General features: G+C 44.4%; 1 protein-coding gene across 4 annotated transcripts; it reads right to left on the bottom strand.

Moving 5' to 3' along the window:
• Positions 1-516: 516 nt before the first annotated feature.
• On the bottom strand, positions 517-19,590 carry Ubl7 (ubiquitin-like 7). Of its 4 annotated transcripts, none has more exons than NM_001413520.1 (11): positions 19,580-19,590; positions 17,918-18,130; positions 16,395-16,514; positions 12,341-12,423; positions 11,622-11,706; positions 11,198-11,255; positions 10,017-10,150; positions 9,751-9,800; positions 9,360-9,527; positions 8,697-8,822; positions 517-2,446 (listed from the first exon to the last, which is right to left on the bottom strand). In NM_001413520.1, exons 2-11 carry the CDS (start codon positions 18,099-18,101, stop codon positions 2,309-2,311), a joined length of 1,146 nt encoding a protein of 381 aa, NP_001400449.1. In that variant the 5' UTR covers positions 18,102-18,130; positions 19,580-19,590; the 3' UTR covers positions 517-2,308. The 4 variants fall into 4 exon arrangements, with proteins under 4 accessions (NP_001400449.1, NP_001400448.1, NP_001004247.1 ...); NM_001413519.1 differs by lacking the exon at positions 19,580-19,590 and adding an exon at positions 19,528-19,573; NM_001004247.2 differs by lacking the exon at positions 19,580-19,590 and adding an exon at positions 19,420-19,482.
• Between the last annotated feature and the right edge of the window lie 4,227 nt (positions 19,591-23,817).

Below are 23,817 nucleotides of genomic sequence, written 5' to 3'. Positions count from 1 at the left end.
GCAGCTTTGGTTTCAGATCCTAGTGTCCCATCTGGAGATAACGAACCTTCTCACTGGTTATCCATCCTCAGTCTCACTTCCCACAAATCCAGCCTCCACACAGCTGTCGGATTATCTCACATACAAATCTGGTACCCCACCCCCACCCCGCCCCACCGTCCTGCATAGACACTTCACAAGGCAGGACTCCCAGCAGATTACTGAGGCACAAGAGGCTTGGCACCCAGAAGCCTAGAGAGTTCTAAGTCTTTGTTGCCAAGGCAAATACTCAGCATCAACCCAAGACTGGAAATGTGGAAACTTGGAATGTTTTTGCAGAGTAGGTAAAGAACAACAGGCTGCTGGGGCATCTCTTCTGAGTCCCTCAGGAGAAAACCAGAGCTCCTTAGCCTGCTGCTGGCCCTCACCACCTACTCCTCCCATCTCAGAGGTTACAGCTGCAGAAAAGACTACTACACCAGTCAGTTTGTACGTGTCCCCTTCCTAACCATGAAATCATTGACAGGATTCCCCCTCTTGTTTTCTCCATCTGTTTAATGGCAATGCTAGTAGTACACTCCCAAAGGTTGAAGTCTGTTTTGATCATGGCAACTATCCCCCAAGATCTTCTCTACTGCCAGGCCGGACCTCTGCTAATCAAAGTGGCCCACTGCCTCAACCTTTTCACCCTTCTCTCTTGCTATCGCCAATCCACTTACCTACCAGAAGCCAGAATGACCTATCTAGGATGCAAAGCTGCTTCCCTAGTTACAATTCTGACTCCTGTGGTCCCTGACTTCCTTTCTACACCAACAGGTCCACAAGGGCAACCCCTCTCTATGGCTGGCCACACAGCACATACATTTCCTTCCTTAACCTTCCAATCTGACTCCAATACCACTTTCTCCAGGTGGACTCTCCTAACACAGACACTACTAATCTAAGTGAGCTTCCTTCCCCATGAGTTGCCCACTCAACCTGGGCCTTGTGTGGCCCAGCTATCATGAGGGTTTAGTGGGCAAGGTCTACCTGTCTTTCCAATAGCACAGTTCTTGAGGAGCAAGGAGGTCACCATGTTTACATGACATGGAGGCTCACTGTTTGTTGAAAGAGGGAAAAGCACAAGGAAGGAGTCCTCAGCCCATGGAAAGCCCCGGCTCAGTGGGGCACTTATCAGGCCCAACATGGACTGTTTAAAATATGACCACAGGAAGCAAAGCCAAGGTGCCAAGCCCATGGAGGAAAGACCTGACAAACAAGGGAAACTGTGTTCAGTTCAATTCTGGGAAGCTGTGTAACAGGTACCAAGAGTTGTTCCAGAAAGAGCAAAGACACCCAAATGTTCTGCAGCAGAAAGGGATGCACGAGCTCAGAAGCCTCAAGCAGAGTAAGAGAACGGAGGGAGGAGACAAGCAGGGGCCACATGGCCACAACTGGAGATGGTGTGAATGGAATGTTTGCCAAGGCCAAAGCTGGGACAGACTTCTGAGCTCCTGCCTGCCACATCAGCTCCAAATGAGTCCAAGAACTATTGAAGGCATAGACATTTCCCCCTAACAGATCTGGAGCACATGAAACCCATTTGGTCAACTTGGACACGTCTGTGATGCTGCAGGGACTGTCTCAGAACCAGAGTACAGACAGTAAGCAGCTGGGGCTCTCCTCAGTATTAAAGTCCAGCTGTCTGTACTGCTAGTGCAGTATTATTTTTAACTGCTCTTATCATTATGCCTTTAGGACACAGGAAAGGGATGCGTTTCCTGGCCCGGTGTGAGTACTGAATTACAGAACATATATCAAAGGATGTTTGGTGAGACACAGCCAGTGTAGGGACATGGAATCATCTGACAAATATTCTCTTCTGCCACATCAGAATCCACCTGGTCACTCCCCAGACTTTTGTCAGAGGTCACAGTCTCTTCTGGCCTTCTCTGTAATGAGCAACTACCCTGAAGACTGGGCTGTAGCTTGCTTCAGCCTCAGGCTCTAAAGCACCAAGTAGATGGGGGCTATTGCTAGGGACTCGTCTAAGGTGAACATGGGTATTACACAGCACCCCCATGACACTGGCCCCAACTCTCTTACTCAGGATCTAAACCAAGTAAGGATCAATCTGAACCCTGACACCACAGTTCCAAAACCATACATCTTGCTTGCCAAGCTGCTCCCCCCAGTTGAGATCAATAGGAAGGTCAAGCACTGGACACAGCAGGCGAGGGGAGCATCAGATATATTGGGTGGGGTTGGGGTGGGATCTAGAAGCAACTTCACAAGTGCCTCCTGCCAGGAATAGCTTCCGCAATTTGCTAGGTGTTTGGGTACAAGAAGTTCATGGGGCTCCTCCAGCAAAGATGAGTTCCAGAGCTGCTTGGATGTCACCTCCAGTGGCCTGAAGGGCCCGGAGGCTCAGCTCGTCATCCTGGATGCCCATATCACGCAACTGCTGCAGCTGAGGCTGCCACTGGCTCTGTGGAAAGACAGGACAGGCAGAAGTATTAGCAAGGCTCCTGATGACCAGTCACAGACTTAAGAGGTTGTGTTGTCAGAATAGAAAGGAAAAAGAGACCCACAGCAAAGCTACTGATGTTTGGGGCCATAGCATAGGGGCTTGACAAAGACTGAAGATACACTTGAGTGTAAAGAGAACAAAGGAGGCTTTTTGTTGTTTTTATGTACGTGAGTACACTGTAGCTGTTCAGACACACCAGCAGAGGGCATCAGATCCCATTACAGATGGTTGTGAGCCACCATGTGGTTGCTGGGAATTGAACTCACAAACTCTGGAAGAGCAGTCAGTGCTTTTAACCACTGAGCCATCTCTCCAGCCCATGAAGTTTTATAGTAAAGAGAAAGTATAAATTATTCAATGTCTAAAATCCAAAAACTTGTTAAAACACACACAAACATGCAAAAAGAGTAAATTTTGAAATTAGCTTTGAAAACAGGTGTGATGGTTTTTCCCTCAGGAGGTCAATCCAGGGCATTTCCAATTCAAGCCCAGTGAGTCTTTTTAAAAGAGAGACAGTAACTGCAGATGTCAGGAAACTATAAAGAGGCCATTGGGAGGAAGCTGCCTTAAGAGAGGAATAAAGTAGAACGTAGGTACTATGAAAGCAGAAATGTGGGACAGTGGAATGAAAGGGTAAGCAAGAGAATGGTAGGTGTTGAGACAGAAGAAACAAGGAGGGGTAGTACCCTAACATACCCAAAACAAAGGTGGTATGAAAAGTCACATGAAAACCTATTAAGTACACCGTTCATGGTTGGGAAAAGCTGTTCCTAGAAGCTGTGGACTATTAAATAAAACAGCAGTGCCAAGGGTGGGATACTTATTAAGGAGTTACTGGTTAAGGAAGTTCCAGGGCTCCCCAAAACAATACAGGTTCTTTCCATGCCTCTTGTCTGCCCACCAGGACTAGACAATGAGATCTTACTGCTGAAGACATACTTTGGCAGCACAATACAGAGTGACAACACTGGAACTGAGCTGGAAGATTCCCCCTGCTGGACAGTTTTCATAACCCCAAAAGGTTCTAGGCAGCCTACTGAAGGAGAAAGGCCTTATCCATCTGTGAACCCTACAAATTATGAGACCTCTTACAAGGTAAGAAGCCCCACCTGCACAACAGGTCCACTGCTATTATAGCTTTAAATAAGTGTTTAATGGCTGGCTTTGAGGCCTGTTCTATAGAAGGCACTCTATGTCTAGTATGACAAATCTGACCAAAAGCCCTATGGTGAAGGGGACTGAATGATGTTGTCTAGAAAATTTGGCATTGCACCACACTGCCTCTTAAATATTTGTTTATACACACAGACAAATGCTCCTCTCAGCTTCCGTTCAAGAAGCTTCTCTTCCCAGTGAATGGTGATGAATAAAGATTCTTAAACACGGCACCTCGGTGCTCATCCTTAAAACAAGACGCTCACCCTATCCCTTCAAAAGCTGCAAGAACACTTCAGAAGAGGATGTGCAAATGAAAGCTCTGGAAGAAGAGCCAAAAACGCCACTCTCTGGGCAAGACACAACCATTGCAACAATGACTTCACAACAGTTATGGATGCCTGCACTGACTGAGTCTTCCCGGAATGCCTGGGACTGGGATGGTACAGTGGGTAAAAGCACTTGCCTTGTGAACCAGGTGATCTGAGTCTGGAATCCACACATCGGTCCATGATACACACACACACACACACACACACACACACACACACACACATAGTGACTTAACTAATGTAAAAATAAAAGCAAAACAATGGGCCTACTGACAGTCAGGCACAGGTGGAGGAAGGGCTGGGGAGCATGCCTCGAACTGCTCAATGGTTTACTACTGTTAGAGTGGAGGAGAGGAAGAGTCCTTGCCTTCAGTTTTGTGCCCACTGGTGAGCCCACCAGGCTCCAGTGGACAGTTCCAATCCAATGCTTATACAGAAGGCCTCGTCAAACTTGTGGGACACAAAACAAACCCGACAGTCATCAGTCTGGGAAAGAGACCAGTAGAGATGCTAGGAAGAATTTGACAGGGATGAGGGGAATATAAGAGGGTGAGAGGTTGGTAATTAGAATCAATTATATACAAAACATGTATGAGATTGTCAAAGAGTAAAACCAACAAAAATAAGTTAAAGTTGTGTTTTAGTTTAGTTTTTTTTTTTTTTTTTGAATGTTGGCTAAAGGATCTCATGCAGCCTAGGCTGGCCTCAAATTTAATTTACTATTATATAGTTGAGGATGGCCTTGAACTCCCAATTCCACCTTCTGAGTGCCAAGATTACAGATACATGTCATCACACCTAGCTTAAAAGCTTTGTTTACCATGATATGTAGTGAAAAGTGATCTTTCTATGTTAGTACACTGTGTAAGTCAGGGTTTATGCCACTGTGATAAAATACCATGATCAAAAGTAACTTGGGAAGAAAAAGGTTTATTTTACCTTATAGCTTTTAAGTTCTGGTGGGTGCCATGCAGGAAGAGCTACAGTGAGCAAGTGAGCTCCCTGGAGAGATGACAATGTGCACTCTGGAAAGGCGTGGCCCCAGAGACTTCTCTCAGGATCCCTTGCTACTAATGTGCTTTCTCATGTTTGTCTTGCCATACACTGCATTCATCTGGCTTGGTGTGAGTGAACACTGCGAGACCCTCACTACCTACAGCCTGGTGTGACTACTTCCTGGGTGATAGCCCACTGTTGGGCAAGTTTACTGTAGGCCAAAATGAAGATGAAAGCTCTTGAGATAATACTTTTTAGATGAGTTAATGATTTTATGGAATTCCTGATTTAAGTAGATTTAGGAAATTAGCTTGATTTAAATAATTTTGGGATGTTACGATAGTTGATAGAATGTCTAAAATTAGAAATAAGAATAGAATGTGCCCCTTCCTCATAGACTGGCAAGACCTGCATGAGTTAGGGCAAGGAGTACAGTAAGCGCTCATACATTGCAAGCATGTACTTGTAACAGCAAGAAAAACAGGCTTGGGACAAGTTAATGATAAAAGAAAGCATTCACTCTAGGCTGGGCCTGCGTTCCTTGGTCTTGTGATCTAGGGATGTGGTAACAGGTTTCGGGCATGCACCATGACATAGGAAGATTATGAATAAAGACTAAACAATTCTGAGTATAAGGACAGAGAACAGATGATTTGCCAGTCTAGCTGATCAAGATTTCAAAAATAAGATGTTAGGTAGATGTCCTGTTCCTTAGTAACTACAGATTGTTGTCAATCAAGCACAGGGAGAAGCCTGCTACTACAGACTTGGCCTGCTTAAACTTTGTTCATCTATGACAAAAGAATTAATGTTTTGGGGTTACAGTAAACTTGTAGAAAGAAAGAAAGACAAGGGGATTGGAGAGACGGCTCAGTGGCTAAGAGCACCAACTGCTCTTCCAGAGGTCCTGAGTTCAATTCCCAGCAACTACATGGTGGCTCACAACCATTTGTAATGCCCTCTTCTGGTGTGTCTGAAGACAGCTATAGTGTACTCATATTCATAAAGTAAATAAGTCTTTAAAAAAAGAGCGAGAATTATTTAGTTAGATAAAAGTTTCAAAAAAGGAATACATAACCAATAATCCTGTCATAATTTCCTCTTGTGTCATGATTTTAATCTGTTTTTGAAGAATATGTTTTTGTGATGATTGTTTTTAGAGAATGTATAACTTGTGGCTATGAAGTCATTTTCTTAAATAGAAAAACTTTGTCTTAAGGGGTATAAAAAGGGCTAAGAGAAAAAATAAAAATGCTGGAGGCTGCCTTTGCTTCAACTGCTGTGTGTGTGTGTGTGTGTGTGTGTGTGTGTGTGTGTGTGTGTGTGTGTGTGTGTCTGTGTGTTTGACTCCCTTTTCTCTAATCACTGTCAGTCATAGGTAGCAGCCCTGTTAGTTGTATCAGGACTAACCCCCATCAGCCCCTCTTAGTACTGACCCCAATGCCACCATCACACCTTACTTCCTGACTCAGTTTACCCTCTGGTGTTCAAAACTGGCCTTTGACAAAGTTCATCACTGAGGAGAACCAGGGCAGGAACTCAAGCAAGGTAGGAATCTGGAGGCAGGAGCTGGTGCAGAGTCCATGGAGAAGTGCTGCTTCCTGGCTTGTTTCTTATGACTTGCTCAGCCTGCTTTCTTATAGACCCCAGGACCACCAGCCCAGGGGTAGAACAGCCCACATGGGCTAGGTTCTCCAACTTCAATTGCTAATTAAGAAAATGCCATACAGACTTGCCCACAGCCCCACCTTACGGAAAGAATTTCTCAATTTAGACTCCCTCCTCTCGGATGACTCTACCTTGTGTCAGGTTAACATAAACATAAAAATGCATAATAATTTAAAAAGAGTTTTGCTATATAGCACAGGTTAGCCACTAATTCATAATATTCCTACGTCAACCTGGTAAGTATCGAGATCACAGAGTACCACTATGACCTACTACAGAAAACATTTTAGCAAGCATCTAATAAATATTCTAGCCCTTGGTTGACTGTTTACAATCTTCTGCCGTTACAAATAATGCTTCTGTGACTCTTTCGGTGCCATAAAACTTTCATTTTCTAAATACACAAACATTTTTGGGACAATTCTTGAGAAGTGGGGCTCCAAGGAGTCCTGTTCTGAGAACAGTCTCTTCATATCCCTTCCCCACTTTTCTAGGAAGTGGTGAGTCTTACATTTCTCTTTTCAGGAAGATGTGCCATTTGTTTGATAGGGTTACAACTGTTAGTCTTAAGACTTTGCTTAGGTTTTGCTGCTGGGTTGTTTTTTTTTTCCTTCTTGGCTGTTTTCCAGGAATAAATCTTCACTTTGTCAAACTCAAAATTTAGAATGACTGTATACAGTGACTCCTAGACTCTGAATTTCAGCCATGAGAAGCTTTCCCTGCTGTAAAGATTGAAAGAAATTTGCCTGCATTTTCTTCTAGTACTTCAAAATTTCATTACTGTCTGCCTCTTCACAGAAAGGAAATGTACAACTTTTGGAAAACTATATATATGAGGAGAAGGTAGTGGGAAGACAAACAGAGGTAGGCAGAGGTGAGGCTGTGGAAGGCAGAGACATGAACACATCATCTCAAGTGAAAGCTTGGAGCTTTGGAACCTAGTGAATAGGCATCCGGCTAGAGATGAACACAGGCGTCCATCTCACCAATGAGCACCAACAGTAGTGAAAACCACAAAGGTTTGTGCTTCCCCACCTTTTTTTTTTTTTTTTTTGGTTCTTTTTTTTCGGAGCTGGGGACCGAACCCAGGGCCTTGCGCTTCCTAGGTAAGCGCTCTACCACTGAGCTAAATCCCCAGCCCCTTCCCCACCTTTTTTATGAAGTTTTTTTTTTAACTTTTTTATGAAGGTTTTTACTACTTCAAAGCTGTGGGACACACAAGTTCAGAATGGTGCATCCCCTGGAGATTGTGTGAGTAGGAGCAGCAGGCATAAAGGAAACAGCTCATACTTGAAAGTGTGAGATACAGTGCTGAGACTCCGACTCTCCATGTAGCTGAGCTGACCCTTTCCTCCTTAAAGCTTCTCAGGAACTCCTAATAACCACCAGACCAAACCTAACCTCCTTGGGCTGGCATTCAAGGCCCATTCCACCTAGGCTTCTACCCTCTTTCTCTGATCCCATCTCGGGATGCTCTATGCCATAACACTGCATTCTAACTCTATAGTTTTGAGTTTATCACACACACCTACACACACACACACACACACACACACACTCTCCATCAGGCAGTTGTCTCTTCTCCATCACCAAACCCTTCCATACCTGGCTTACCCAACTGACCTCTACAAATCAGCTTAAACCTCTCTCACTTCTGCTTGGCTTAGGTTCTTACTCTCAGCAGCTAAGCTTCTAACCAAGATGCGTCCCATATGTGTGCCTACATGATGGGCCTCCAGGGCAGGGATAAAAGACCTGCTCACTTTGAGTTCTAGCAACTCAACCCAGGCCCTATTTGTGTGCTCACTGCTCAGTCAGTGCTCACTGAATGAATGAATGGTTAACTAAAACTTCCTTATGATCACAGGAGTCAGGCTACAGTCACTCAAGCAAGAATGGAAAGCCACAAGAACAATTCGCCCTTTCTGGGAAGGCTACCTATCAGACTGCCACACACTTGCCCCTGGTGTTCCTAGAGGGAAGGCCTCCAGTGTGCAGAAAAAGGCTCAGCATGCCAAATCCAGCATGAAAACCTGCATGGGTGTGGAGAGACTCACCTGAAGGCTGGGCTGCTGCCCAGAGGCCTGCAGGGCATGCTGGAGGGCTTGGCTAAAAAGATCGTTGGTGATGGGTGTCCCTGACTGGACACCAGAGGACATTGGCGAGGTGCCCGAAGAGTGCCCCTAGATTTCAAAGAAATAGTCAGTGTTGCCCCAGAGTCGTCTCAGTTCCACAGCAGATAGTCACATGACCCCGCACTACTCCTGGAGTTCCTAACTGCTATTTTCTGACAGGGACTTGCTACGAGACAACTACTCTGCATTATGGAGTATCTGAATCCAATTTATGGGGCAGAAAAGGTCCCATTCTCTTTCTCTCCAGAGAAAAGGACTCTGAGACCCCAGGCCAATCTAGGACCCCAGTACTTCGAGAAGTGGCTTTGTAGATGGAGCAAATCATCAGCAAGAACCTTACTCTAGTGAAATCTAGTCCCTGTTGGAGGTAAGAGGAAACACTCTGGCCTGTGTTGAAAGTGGACTGCTGAGCCCTAAAGGCAAGTAAGTAAAAAGGGGAGTCACCTGAACCACAGTGAGAAATTCCTACCAGGTCCCAGGGTTCACTGCAAAGAGATCCACCAGGGTGCTAGGTAATCATATCTACTACAGGGGAATTCTGCTCTTGGCAGCCTGGCCTTAATGTTCCCAACCCTTTCTCCATACCTGGGTGCCAGGAGTTGGTGTATGAGAACTGCTCTCTGGAGTACTGGCCAGGGCCAGGGCAGTGGCCAGCTCGCTCTGGGTGATGGGGCGGGGCCCTGCAGCTCCACTGTATCCCAGAGAGGCGGGGCGGGAGCTGGGTGTACTGCTAGAGGGTGTGGACCGAGTGCTCTGGGAAAAAGAGGTATCCAGAATTAGGAGAAAAGAACAACATCCCACACCCCAATTCCTGGGAAGACTTCCTAATGCCCCCCTTTCTAAAGGAATACTACGGCATGGCCTTGGCCCCCAAAGGTCCCCGTGACCACTTCCCAGCCTTGGGAATAGCAGATACTAAGGAGAAGCTGGTTCTCAGGACCAGCTCCCTCAAGGGGCAGGCTGCCATGCCACTCACTGGGTGGAAGTCGTCCTCGTCATCTGAGAGCCCGTCAAACAGGAAACCACCTGGAGGAGAGTGAACAGATTCCAGGAGGAAGAACAGAAAAGCACCGGCGTAGCTCCAGATCTCAGCTCAAGTTATGCTCCAAATTCATATTTCATTTCTCCCCTCGGAAAATTACAGGACAGATGCACTTCCTGACTCATGCCCTATGCCAACACTATACATAGCTGCTGAGTAAAGCCAATCCCCGAGCCGCGACCAGCTCCTGAGGGCCTCACCTGGCATATCTCGGTAGGAGCTGGAGGGCATGCTTCGGGAAGAGGAATCAGCTCCTGGCATTGGGGTGCTGCCTGCTACAGAGTGCAGAACCAGGATGATGGCATTGACTAGGGCTGGGTGAGCAGGCACCAATCTAGAAGAGGGGTAGAAAAGAAAGACTAAGGAAAAGGCGCCCTCATCCATGACAGTGTGGGTGGCCATTAAAGCAGAGGGTCCCAGGCCTGCCCTTACGTCCTCAGTTTTCAGCACAAGGTCGTTTTTTAGTTTGGGTTTTGGCTTTGAGATAGGGCCTTGCTTTATATCTGTGGCTGGCTGCTACCCTAGAGAACTTGCTCTCTAGGCCAAGCTAGCCTCAGATTTACTGTGATTTCCTCAGCCACCTGAGTTCTGGGACTACAGGGTGTGCCCCACAGTTAGCCCACTCTTCAGTGTCTTTTACTAGGACGTTCTATCATCTTAATGATTTGCCCTTAGAAGGTCAGAAAGGCTCAGTTTCTAAGATCCACTGGAAACCATCACACAGACTAAAAAGCAAAACTACAGGCAAGGCATATGGACTATGGGAACATACAGTCCAGTAGGCTCAGGGTTCAGAACTGGGTCCAGACTCCACCTCTTATATAATGGGCAGCCTCTGAAGACTCCTTTCTCTTCCTAGAACAGATTTAACTTCCTCACTTGCTAAATTAGAGGACAGAGCCACTGCTGTCCTTCCAGTTCTAACATTTTATGCCCTACATACCTATGTCTACTTCCCTGTGCTTAAAATCTCTGACATTTACTAAATGAAATCAACCTGGCACACAAACCATGCTCGCTCTCCTTCCCTCCCCCCTCCTCCCCACCAACACACACTGCTTCATCGTGAAACACATCATGTGCTCCCACCCCTGGGCTGTTTTACTTCTTTTTTTTCTTTTTCTTTTTCTTTTTTTTCAGAGCTGGGGACCGAACCCAGGGCCTTGCGCTTGGTAGGGCAAGCGCTCTACCACTGAGCTAAATCCCCAGCCCCTGTTTTACTTCTTAAGCAGCCCTTGCTGCTTCTTACACCTTGATACATTTAGAAAGCGGGCCCAGCAGTAGACTGAACTGGCCTCCAAAAAAGACCCCAGGACAACAACCATGTTTCTAGCCTGACCACATGAGGACTGGTACTCTATAAAATGGTGGTTATACTTACGTATCTAGCATGTTGGGATCAGCAAAGACAGAGAAGAGGTCCTTATCCTGGAGAACCCCTGGAAGAGACCGAGATTTCTCTTAAGACAGTGGAACTCTGTCAACACCCAGGAAGAAGCAGCAGCACTAACTCTCAAAGCACCCAAAGCAGCCCTCCTGAGCAAAGGAGAAAAGAATCGTGGGTATCTTCTTCCAGTGGGAATGGTCCTTCTCTGGCCCCCACATTTTCCTGCATTTAGGCCACACAGAGCTGCCACAAAGGATGACTGAGAGCCCTTAGTGGGTAGGTTTGTAGAATGATGCTTGATTACAATCCCTCATCCCTTAATACTGTGCCTCTTCAAAGCATTGTTGCAGCCCTTTTTTGCTCCTAGTTTCTCCTTTTCCAAAACCTCACATTTCTTCAACTCTTTTCTTGTACTTACCTAGAGCAATGGGGTCACTGCTGAGGCCTGGGGTTGCCACGATGATCTGATCCAGAGATTCTTTATTGTTGAGCATCTTAAAGACCTGCAGGAGAAACCAGGATGGCTTAACACACCAGCTGGTATTATACAGCACCGTGTGCCCAAACTCTTCTTGACTTCCATTTGACTGCATATACAGAAAGCTGTATACAGACCCCCACAATGGAACAGTCTCTGGTTCACGCCCACCATCCCTAGCTGTAATACTTCTAAATGCTCTCTTCACAGCCCAATAACAATTTCTCCAGCTCCCTGAAGCCCCTCTTCCAATCTCCATACAGTCGCTGCTTCACACTTGTAAACATCAGGAAGGAAGTTCACAGTATTAATTCTCTATTTTTCCATTAGGGAAATCCATGCTTAAGAGGTGACAGACAGTTCCCCAAAAGACAAAGATCTACTCCCATTAGGAAAGGTGTATAGATTCTGTAGCTGCAAGCACAGTCAGTACATAAGGCTAGTCTGAGGAGAGGTTGTATAATTATCATCATAGGGAATCTTCAACCAATGCCTGACTGAGACAGGCTCTCTGGGAAAAGATAGGAGTCTACTGAGGCCCACAGACATGGCAAAAACCCCCAGAGGAACTCTCAGTTGCCATGGCAATGTGCTGTCAGTTCCTACGCTAAACAACAACCAGTGTTCACATCACTCCTGCAGTCTTGGCTTGAACTTACTGCCTCTCTGTAGGAAGAGCTGCTGTGCAGGGCAGTGTGCAGGACTCGGAACTCTCTCAGGGCAGCCACTTTGTCCACTGGTTCTGGAGGACAAGACACTTAGTTATCCTACACCCCAGGTAATTTGTCATTAACCACAAATATGGGCAAAATCATTTCAGCATTTGTCCAGGTACAAATTGGTCTACAGAGTCCCTTCCCTCATCACCCTCTAAGAATGTGAGCACGACCTCAAAAAAAAAAAAAATTGTGTCACAAATTTGAAATTTATACACTCAATGAATTCTCTTCAGTACATAAAACAAAGTTCCAACAGAGGGGGATCTTGTCACATGAAAGAGACTCTTCTGATCAACAACCCATTGCAGAAATGCTAGACTTCTTATATTTGAAAAGAAAGAACGTATAATCAATTCAGCGGCCTCTTATGTAGAAACTTAAAATAAGAGTATGCCAAACCATCTTAACGATATAACACTATGCTGACACAATATGTTAAGAGAAAGAAATAGAACACAAAGTTGGATGTGCATTCTCTGGTAAAACTATGCAAAATATGTCAGTCTGCATATGGTCCAAGGCTGGAAGGAGCAAGATAAAGAACAACACTTCCTTAGGGACAGGCCCATGGGCAAGTCTTTCTTATTTGTTATTTCCTTTTGAATTTCTATAGCATTTTTAGGTCCCTTTACTTTTTTATCTTTTAATTATTATTTTACATGTATGAGTATTCTGCCTGCATGCCTGTGTGTCCCATGAGTGCCTGACCACCAGATTTCCTAGAACTAAAGTTTCAGTTGATGTGAGTTACACATGGGTGCTAGGGATTGAACCAGGGAGCTCGGGGAGAGCAGAAAGAGATATTAACCTCTGAGCCATCTCGCCAGCTCCTGTAATACTATTTTGATTCATAAAAAGATAGACAAACTGGCCTAGGGGAAACCTGTGCCTAACAACCTGGTAAGCCCTGTGTTTGATCCTAAGCACCACTAATAGACAAACAAAAAACAAACCACAATAAAAAAGAATCCCAATAAGGACTAAGGAAGTGCAAGGCACTTGAAAGATCTGAGTAAACTTTTACCATACGCCAAATAGCACAGACTGAAGATGCTTGGTTAGATAATTTATTGTACATATAGATAATTTATTCTACATACAGGGAAGTCTAGCAGGGGTCAAAACTGCACTGGTTACCTGACCATCACCACCCATTTCATAGGGAAGAAATCTGAGGGATAGGAACAAACAGGGAGTTCATCCTGGGCCGAGCTTCCACTCGATATCCTTAGGATAATCGAAGTTGCATCATTCGACTTTAGAGACACTGCTCTCAAAGCAAAGTGAACTATATGCTTGGAGGTCAGCACAGCAATCATGTCATCACGATCGTGAGGGCTGTCTCCTTTGAAAACAGATACCACAATAAATTATCTAGCCAAGCATTTATCTTCAATCTAGCTTTGGGAAATCATACAAGAAAAGCAAGTTCCTCCCATTAACAACTCATGGGGCAGCAGGAGAAATGAAACTAAATCAAACATAAAAACACACAATTAGAAAATACCATATCAAGGCCCTGGGCAGAGAGACAGATGCCAGTAAGAACATCCCAGTAAAGAATCCCAGTAGGAATTAGGGATTATCATGTGCCAAATAGCAACTTCTCTTTTGATTTCTGGACACTGTATTCTACATACAGGAAAGTCTAGCAGTGTTCTAAGCTGAATTTTGTTAACTAACAAGGCATCAATAGGAGTACAGCTAGGACCCAAGTCAGGACTCCTAGGACACCATCCAAGAGGGGAAGTTAAGGTAGAGTAAATGTTTACTGAAGAAGGTCTTCAAAGCCTATGTGAAAATACATAGAAAGGCATGAGAGAATTAAGGAGGAGGTGCTTTGAAGGAACATTAAATTGCTTTCTGTGGCTGGAGACCAGGGTAATATCTTGGCTCAAATTGAAAGCTAAAGTAAGATCTTGGTGAGAGTATGGCTCAGTGGTAGAATGCTTGATCTCCAGCACTGCTAAGAAATAAACACACACATATATAAAGTTAAGGTGAGTATGGTAGCATATACTTCTAATCCTGGTTTCTGGAAGGAAAGGAAAAAGTACGAGTTCTAGGCTATAAAAGCAAGGCCCTGGCTAAACACACACACACACACACACACCCTGCAGTGCAGACCCCCACAGTGAGCCAGGCAGAAGAAGAGAAGCTAGCAGATCCTCCTCCTACAGAAAAGCACCAGCTCTACAGTGGATGCTACTGTTTGCTTCACCCCTGTCATTTGGGACTGAATCTTACTATTTAAACCAGGCTGGCTTTCAGTGAGCAACCTCCTCCCTTGGCCTGTTATTCTAGGACCACGGAATTATATCATCAAATCCATCTCCTTTTGGAAGAATACTACGGGAGAAAATATCTAAAGTATATCACTTAAAAAACTTTCTTTTCAGAACTAAATTTACATTCCCCTCCCAATAAAAATTCCATTTGTTTCAAAAATAAACCTGCAGATGACACAGGGAGGAAAAGGCTCTAAATGTCCTAAGGCACAAGCTGCTAAGAATATTGGGTGTCTCTGTAACCCTTTTTGGAAAGAAAGGCAGACAGACCAAAATAAAACACAAACCCAGAATGATCTGGGTTCATATCCTAGTTCTAACACTCATTTTAATTAGGTGACTTTGAACAGATATACTTCCGATCTTGTTTTTATCTATAAAGTACTAAGTGTTATTTATCTACCATGTCCTGATTGTGTAATATACTGGAAAAAAAAAAAAAACTAGCTTGCAGAAACCCACAGCTGTTCACTCTCTTCAGTCAATGTCCTCTAGCTGAAGAGCAGAGAGACAGACCTGTCCGGAACAAGCTGGGCTCGATGCTCAGTATGTAGAGGAGAATATATACCATGAGAACTCCAGAGCAGCTCAATCAGAGGATATTAGAAAAGTCAGAGCATCTGGGCGTGGATGTTCTTCTCTGGGGTCAATTTTATTCTTCTGCTTTTAATAGCCGTATTCAAGAAAAAAGGCCAACCTGAGAGAGGTAAAAGCTCAAAGTGGAAGAGGCACAGTCACGCTCATCAGCCAGGGAAGGGGTGTGATCTCTGGGTGTTTGGACAATGAATAGCTTTGTCTCTGTTCAGAAATGCCAAGGATCTTATCTTCCACTTGACTCATGATAGTCTCAGAATCTCCTTGTCTGATCATGGTGACCCCTATAGCAGAGGGCTCCAAAGTCTGGCTGAGAGCATCACACCAATCCTAGGATGCCAGGCTGCTTCTCTCTCTCATTTCCCAATGGATACAAAAGAGGTTTTTGTTCCATTTAGAATTGAAAAGATAACTTTCAAATTAATAACTACTCACAACAGACACAAGCAAAATAAAAAATATGCCAAACTGCTAGTTTAACAAAGCTGACTTCCTTTACATAGCTTAGCTTTATACTCGGAGACACTTTTAGAGCACAAAGACAAGATCTAAATTGTAAATTCCAAGCAGCAATGTGCATTAATAGACTAAAAGGCTTTAGGTTTCTTCAGGAGCTCCCTGAATGCTGGTGGAAATCAGCTATGAGCTCAGGAGGCCTGACTACTCAGCTTACGGAACAAACAACTACCTGGGGGAGTTTGTGGGAAGATCTGCTTAATCAAAAACAAACTGTAGCATTACAAAAACAAAGTAAGTTTTGCTTTTGTCTAATGAGCACAGCAACAATAATAAAAGGATGTAAAGTTTACAGAAAACTCAACTGTTACTCTAAAGAGTTTAAAGAGGTCCACACACACTACACTGTTAGAAAACAATGGTTAATGAACTTATAAGTTAAAAAACAAACAAACAAACAAACCCATCTATCATTAGTGGTGCTGACAGTAACAATGTCACATCTTATCAGTGGGGATCTAATCCGATGAGGAAAAGATCCTGCCTATCTCCATCTTGATAAATCATCCAGGACTGTATCTCAGGAATACACAAGCTCTTCCCTTGGAGGGATTAGGAAGTTCTGCCCAACCCACTGAGGACAAACCCTCCCTTACCAGGTTTCTGATCAGGCTCAGGCCAAGATTTTCGGAGAACATGAACTGTGGATCCAGGCTGAATACCATAGAAGTCAAGAGTCTGGTCATCTTTAAGCTTCCGGCCACAGTAGATCAAATCTACAAAGAAAACAAACAAACGAAACCCTGCCCATTTATATTTTCTTTCTCAAAGCAATTTGGTTTCTATCTCCTGAGAATCTTATTTTAATTAGACAGGTCTCAGGAGAGAGGGAAGCACCTCAGTGGGTAAAGAGCACTTGCTCTGCAAGCATTAGGCCCTAAGTTCAAGTCCCCAGCTCCCACACAAAAAGCCAGGCATGGCTGCACATGCCTGTAATATCAGTGGCTAAAGAAGGAGTGCAAGCTGATCAAGAACTTGCAGGCTATCCAGTCTAACCCAAACTGGAAGAACAGGTTCAGTGCAAGATCTCATCTCAAGGAAATAAAGTAGATGAGAGAGGGGAGCACCTGAGATCCCATTCAGGTCTCTTCATGTGCATGAAGTACGCATGAATGCATACTCTTGCACACTCACATACATGTACGACATACACACAAAAGAAGACACTCTCCCAGGTGCAGTGGCACATATCTATAATCTCAGATATTTGGGAGGCTGAAGTAAATTTGAGGCCAGCCTGAGCAGTTTATTAAAGATCGAAAAGTCAGATAAACAGGCTTTGGGTACAGTCAGAGGCAGACTAGTTATCTAGCATATACGAGGCCCTGGATTCAACAGTCAGTGCCTATGAATGCTGGGGGACATTAAGATAATACATTTTGACTGCTGGCATTCAAGAAGCAGAGATAAATGGTGAGTTTGGGCCAGCCTGGTCTAAATCCTAAGTTCCAAGCCAGATGGGGCTACAAAGTGAGACCCTGTCTCAAGATCATACAAAACCCCAACGTTTAAAACAAACTAATCAAGTACAAATGCTTATTTAAGAAATATATCCACGTACTCCTGTAGAGCTCAATACTGCAGCGAGTGCTTAGTCCAAATAAATGGGAAAAAAATTAACAACAAAATAAGAGGCAGCTACTCCATCTGTGACAGGAAATGTCTGCACCAGGTAGAAGCTTTGGCTCTCATAATTTATTCCCAATCTAATCTGACTGTACTGTACTTATGTCCTCCCTCCCCCCACTAGGAATACCTTGTCAACCTCATTTCCTGTTTTGCTGCCTTCCCTTTAATCAGCCATCAAGGCCAACCAAAAATCCTTCTAATTATCCCTTGAGCCTTACCTGACAGGCTGAGGAGTCTTGTCTCACCAGCAACTCTTTGCTAATTTTGTTCTCTCAGAGAAAGACCTCAGCAATATCACAGCGAAGAGCCTTCAGTAATAACGTAGCTTGGTGTAACATGAGACTCAAGTGGCAAATGATAGTTTTGTGTTTCTACTCATATAAAACTTAACTTTGGAGTGAGGCAACAAACCACAAGCCCTTAATTTACTCTTTTACCTCCTCTCCCAGAGGCAAGAGCAGCAACCCAGCTGTAGCCAACAGAGACTCACCTATCAGCTCCGGGTCTGGAACAGATTCCTGGAGCTTGCCAGCAATAAGCTGCTTTAGAAACGAAATGCTATAGCCCCCGAGGGAATATTCTCCCAGTTCTGTCTCTGGCAACTGAAGAATAGATTTGGGAGCAAGTGGCTGGTCAGCCAGCTTCACTGCCAAGTGCCAGTCTGAGAGAGACATCCTCTCTCTCTCTCGCTCTCTCTTTCTCCCTGTAAAACAGTAAGGCATTAACGGTTAAAAGACAAACCACCATCCTACTCATCTCTCCCTGCGACAAAGAATAAAGGAAAGACAATGTCAGTGCAATACCGCTACAGAAGCACGGGTGTAATGTTAAGAGGCTAGTGGTGGACAGCAAGGAATTTCTCTATGCCTCAGTTTCTTCACCTTTAAAGTGGGCACAAAAGGCCAACCAATTGGATAGGAATGTTGTGAGGGTCAAACAAGATCATCCAACCCTATCCCTTTTACCCACTGATTTCTGGTGTTCTTCACCTTTTGATTTAGCTATTACAATGCTTTAAGGAGCCCTTGCCTCTCTTGCCTCCCGCTATCAGAGATCTATAGCGCCACCCAATGCCATATTGTTAAAACACAGATCTAACTTAGAAGCTTAGACCGCCTTCATTGATTCCAAAACACCTCTATGATCAGGTTAACTCCACAGCCTGGATTACAAAACCATTTATTCTTACTCCTACCAGCTTTCTTCAACAGACCCAGCCCTGCCCCTTTATAACAACACAGGTAAGTATACTTTATAACAAAGTTGTCCCATATATTTCCTCTCTTGGTCACACATTCCCTCTTCCCTCAAGGTAAGAGAGCAACACAAATCAACAGATTTGAGGACAAGTCAGCCAGCTTCATTACCAGATGCCAGCCTTAAAAAGCTATCTTCTCTTCGCTCCTTTTTCCTTATAAACCGTATTTACTTCGCAATTTCTCACTGCTTCCCTCACACCTGTGACCCGCCCCCGCCTCCGCCCCCTTTCTTGAAAGCCTTGAAAGCCAAGACTAGAGCTTTTCTTTTTTTTTTTTTTTTTTGGTTCTTTTTTTTCGGAGCTGGGGACCGAACCCAGGGCCTTGCGCTTCCTAGGTAAGCGCTCTACCACTGAGCTAAATCCCCAGCCCCGACTAGAGCTTTTCTAATTCACTGTTCCAAGCCTGGCATATATGAATGCCCACAAAAATAAATCTAATAACTCAAAAGAGTGCAAGAGCCTTGCATCACAAAGCAAGTCCTTGTTATAGACACCATTTCTTCCGAAGAGGTCTCTTGCGGTAGAGACAAGACTAAGAAAAAGCTGTGATGCGACCCAGCCAACTTCAAGGTACTATCCATCTACAGGTTTAAAGCGAGGAAAGAGTTGGACTTTTTGTATACCGATCTCGATCCTCGTAACTGTCCCCTGAAACTGGCATCACTATCCTTATTTTACAGATCAGGAATCAAGACTCAGAAAGCTGAAGTCACTTGGCCCAAGGTCACAGATACCTAGTCGTGAGTAGGGACAGTGTTGACAACCCCACCTCTCTCGTGGGACCAGTTAGCTACTCCGGACCCACGAGAGCCCCGCGCGCCCAGGGGGCCCAGCGCCCTCACCCGTCCCGCGGAAGGAACCCGGCCGCAGCAAGCCGCCGGTGTAAACACTCACTCTGGTCCTCTTGCCGGAAACCGGAAGCCCCGCGCTGCATTCTGGGGGCTATAGTTTTCACTGAGGCCCCGCCCCTTATAAATGGCCGTCCAGTGGCTAGTGGTAATGCTTCCGGTTCCTAGGAGGCGTGTGTTCGAGCACTTTGAGATCCTAGGAGCAAGTAGGTTGTAGTTTTCTGTCAGACAAAATGTACCAGCTGAGGTAGGGAAACTCGGTGTGGGGTTTTCGTAAGCAGTCAATAGTCCGATGATTCCCGCGCTCTCTGGGATATTTTTGAAGCTTGTTGGTTGTCCCGCGTTTGGGTGGGCCGTAGGCCAGAGGGCGGACCTTCTCCGAGGGGGACCGGTTCCTAAGTGGACAGGAGCCCCGCGGCCCTTTCGATGTAGACGCACTTCTCCCACGTAGTCAGTCTCCTGTACTTCTTGCTCCCTTCTCCCAGGGAACCTACCTTGTGGCAGCGCACCAGGGCTCCAAAAGTTGAGTCCGTAAGAGGAGTGATTAAGTCGGGTTTCTGGCCCACCGTGAACATGCAACAATGGGGTTTATAACACAGTCATTCATAGAATCTGTTTGGGGAGGAGAATTTCCACTGAACTGAGACACTGCTGGTTTTACATGACTGAACTGAGAAACTTCTGCAAGATCAAATTGTATTGTGTTTACACAAAAGTTAGAATTAGCTAAACTCAAGAGAGTACTGATTGATCTCAGAACATTAATTCGAAAACTAAGGAAAACGATAACCAAAACCAGAAACCTACTTTAAAACTGTGAAGTTGAGGGACTGGTGAGGTGGTAAAGGCAGCAGGTAAAGGCACTTGCATTCACACCTGAGGACTTCAGTTCCCCTGGGAACCACGTGGTGGAAAGATTGAACTGACTCCCCAAAACTGACCACACACACACACACACACACACACACACACAAATGTAATTTTAAGAAATAAAGTTCCGGCTGGAGAGATGGCTCAGTGGTTAAGAGCACTAAGTGCTCTTCCAAAGGTCTTGAATTCAATTTCCAGCAACCAAGTGACTCACAGCCATCTGTAATGGGATCCGGTGCCCTCTTCTGGTGTGTCTGAAGACAATGACAGTGTAAATACATATATAAATCTTAGGGGGATAGTTCACAAAAGCTGAATACTGATTCTGTGTACACAGGTGTAAAAGCTATATCCTTGTACAGTCCACCATAGGACAGAACTCGGGGAGTAACTGAGTAGGATAGCTTGACAGAAAAAGCAAACTACACATACATGACTACCCCCTCCTGTTCTTATAAAGTATGCATGCTGGTAGGCAGTTTCACAGTTCCCAAAGTCCCTCTTCCCTATCCCATGCATCCACTTTTAAATATAGCCCCTCTTTCAGGAATTCCTAAGTGGCCACCCTCTTAGCCAGTTTTCTGTCTACTAGAGTACTGACACTTAAGCTCCACGCTTTATTTCATTAAATTTTGTTTAGTACTGTGTCTTAACCGTTTGCTGGAGATGTCAGGAATCCTATCTCTTCTTGTGTTCTCAAAATGGTGCTGAATGCTTGTGAGATTCTTTTGTTTGTTGTCATCATAATCTTCATGGAAAAATGGACCCTGACGGTCTTGTTTGCCTTCCATAGGTGATCTTTACCTGAAACATAGCAGGTTAGCAAGAAATATGTCTTGAATGAATAATCCAGGCCAAAGCTATTTATCAAATATGGCTGCCTTATTGTATGTATTGCAATGTGAGGATGCTGCGGATGGGCAAATTAATATAGGAGTAAGCTAAGATCAACCACACAGGTTCTGTGTGGACCCAGTTAGCAAGTAAGTACTATGCTCCCAAGCAAAGGTCAGGTCCTAGAGAAGGAAGGAGAAGCCTGGACATAAAGACAGATGTTTGGCAAGAAGGAAAGAGTTCAAAACCAGGTCCTTCTGCCAGTTCATATTTGGAAACATTGATATCCTTGTCAGACTAAGAAAGTGCTGGATGATCATTCATTAAACACTCAAGATACTATTTGGCGTAGTCAATAATTCTATTGAGAAACAAGTTGCAAGAATGGACATTTAAATTTTTATTAGTATTATTCTGGGGGAGCGCATGAATGCTCACAGCAAAGGGTGTAGGTGGGTGTGTGTCCTGATAAAAGTGTAGAGTCGGGTGACAGCCTCCAGGTGTTGAACCTCACCTTTCCATCTCACTTAAAACAGGTTCTCTTCAATGCTATGTAAAGCAGGCTAGATGGCCTAAGGGCTTCTGTACAGTCTCCCCTTTCAGCTCCCCCATCCCCTGGAATTACACTACTGCCTCTCTGTCTTTCCAGTGGGTACCTGACCCACTAAGCCATCTCCCTAGTTCAACATTATTAGTTTTGAAATGATGTTTAACAAGCTTAATCAAATATGAGGATTTCGGAGTCTCACAAGAAAGCAAACGAGGGGCTGGGGATTTAGCTCAGTGGTAGAGCGCTTGCCTAGGAAGCACAAGGCCCTGGGTTCGGTCCCCAGCTCCGAAAAAAAGACCAAAAAAAAAAAAAAAAAGAAAGAAAGCAAACGAAACTCACCTATAACAGTTCCTGCTGCAAACACGAATGGTGGAGCTGGAGAAATGAGGCAGTGGTTAAGAGCAATGACGTATCTTACTCTTCAAGGCTAGCAACTTCTCTGTGTCTTTGTACTTTTGTTTTCATTCAGATTGACTTGTTTTACAATTTTCACTGTTGATTATTATTTTCCTGGTGACTTTTTCTGAGGAGATGCATTTTTCTGCTTTTTAATTTTTTTTATTTATTTTGTGTATGTAAGTACATTGTCCACTCTCTTCAGACACACCTGAAGACACACACTTCAGACACATCAGATCAGTGTTTACAGATGATTGTGAGCCACCTTGTGGTTGCTGGGAATTGAGCTCGGGACCTTTAGAAGAACAGTCAGTGCTCTTAACCGCTGAACCATCTCTCCAGCCCTGCTCTTTTTTATAACTCTCAATTATTTCTATGAATACTTTGTTTGTGGCATTTCTTTTAATGGTGTGGGTGTTGCTAGTGCTGTCCCAGTGAATTAGTACTGGGTTTGTCAAGGTCCATGGACAAATTGTGGATATCCCTAGATGGTATTAGAAAGTTTCACCTCAAACTTATGCAAAGCACAAACTTGAGGTTTTACATCTCAGGGAAGAACCCTTGTCACACAGGTGCTCTTTCCAGATCCCTCTCCTCAAAGTCAAGCAGAGAGAATCTTCCTTGTTTTCTTGTAGTATATAGTTATTGTTTTAGTACTCTGGCCTTCCAGATTACTAAATATTAGCAAATATTTTAAGGGTTTCCACTTGGTGCTGAGATGATCAGTTTCAACCTCTGAAAGGCCCAGGGCCCCAAACCAAAAACTCCCAAGCAAGATGTTGAGAACCACAGTTCTTCACAGGGAGGCTCTCATCAACTCTCAACTTCACTGAGCTTTTCAGTTCCTCTTTTCTCTTTGGCATCTGAGGATTTTCTTGTTTTCCCGTAATTACGGCCGTGTGACTTTTAATAAATGTGATTTATATAACATTGTGGGTTTTTTAATTTTTTGCTGTGTGTATTGGTGCTGTGTCTGCATGCTTGTCTTCGCACCACATGCATGCCTGGTGCCTTGAAGGGCTGACGAAGACAAGAGCTCTCTTGGGATTGGAGTTACATAGGGTCGTAAGCCACCATATGGTTGCTGGATTTATACCTGGGTCTTCTGGAAGACCAGCTAGTGCTCTTAACTGCTGAGCCATCTCTCCAGCCCAAATAACCTTTCTTATAAAGAATTATCTTTTAAAATTTTGTGTGTGGATGTTTTCATCTGTGTGTATGTCTATAAAATACGTGCCTACAGTGCCAGAGGAAGCCAGAAGAGGGCACCTGATCCTCTGGGACTAAGGTTACAGACGATTGCTTGCTGCCATATTGGTGCTGGGAGTTGAAACTGAGTCCCAGAAAGAGCTCTTACCACTGAGCCATCTCTCCAATCCCCATCCACGTACCTTTAAAGTAAGCCTTGGAATCTGGTAACACAAATTCTTGCCAACTTTCTTTTGTTCTAAGTTGGGCATGGCTATTTCTTACCAACAGATGACAATTGTTACTTTTTTTAATGCTCCTAAAATATATATGAACTATATTTTTAAACTAACCATGCATGAGCAATATATCCAGCTAAATATATGCAGTCAACAAAATTTAAACTGCACATTTGTTTAGGAATCTACATATTTCACTTAGCT

Source organism: Rattus norvegicus, chromosome 8, assembly GCF_036323735.1.
Source record: "Rattus norvegicus strain BN/NHsdMcwi chromosome 8, GRCr8, whole genome shotgun sequence".
Classification (NCBI taxonomy): domain Eukaryota; kingdom Metazoa; phylum Chordata; class Mammalia; order Rodentia; family Muridae; genus Rattus; species Rattus norvegicus.
Note: the sequence above shows the minus strand (reverse complement) of the source record. Positions and strands in the feature narration are given on the sequence as shown.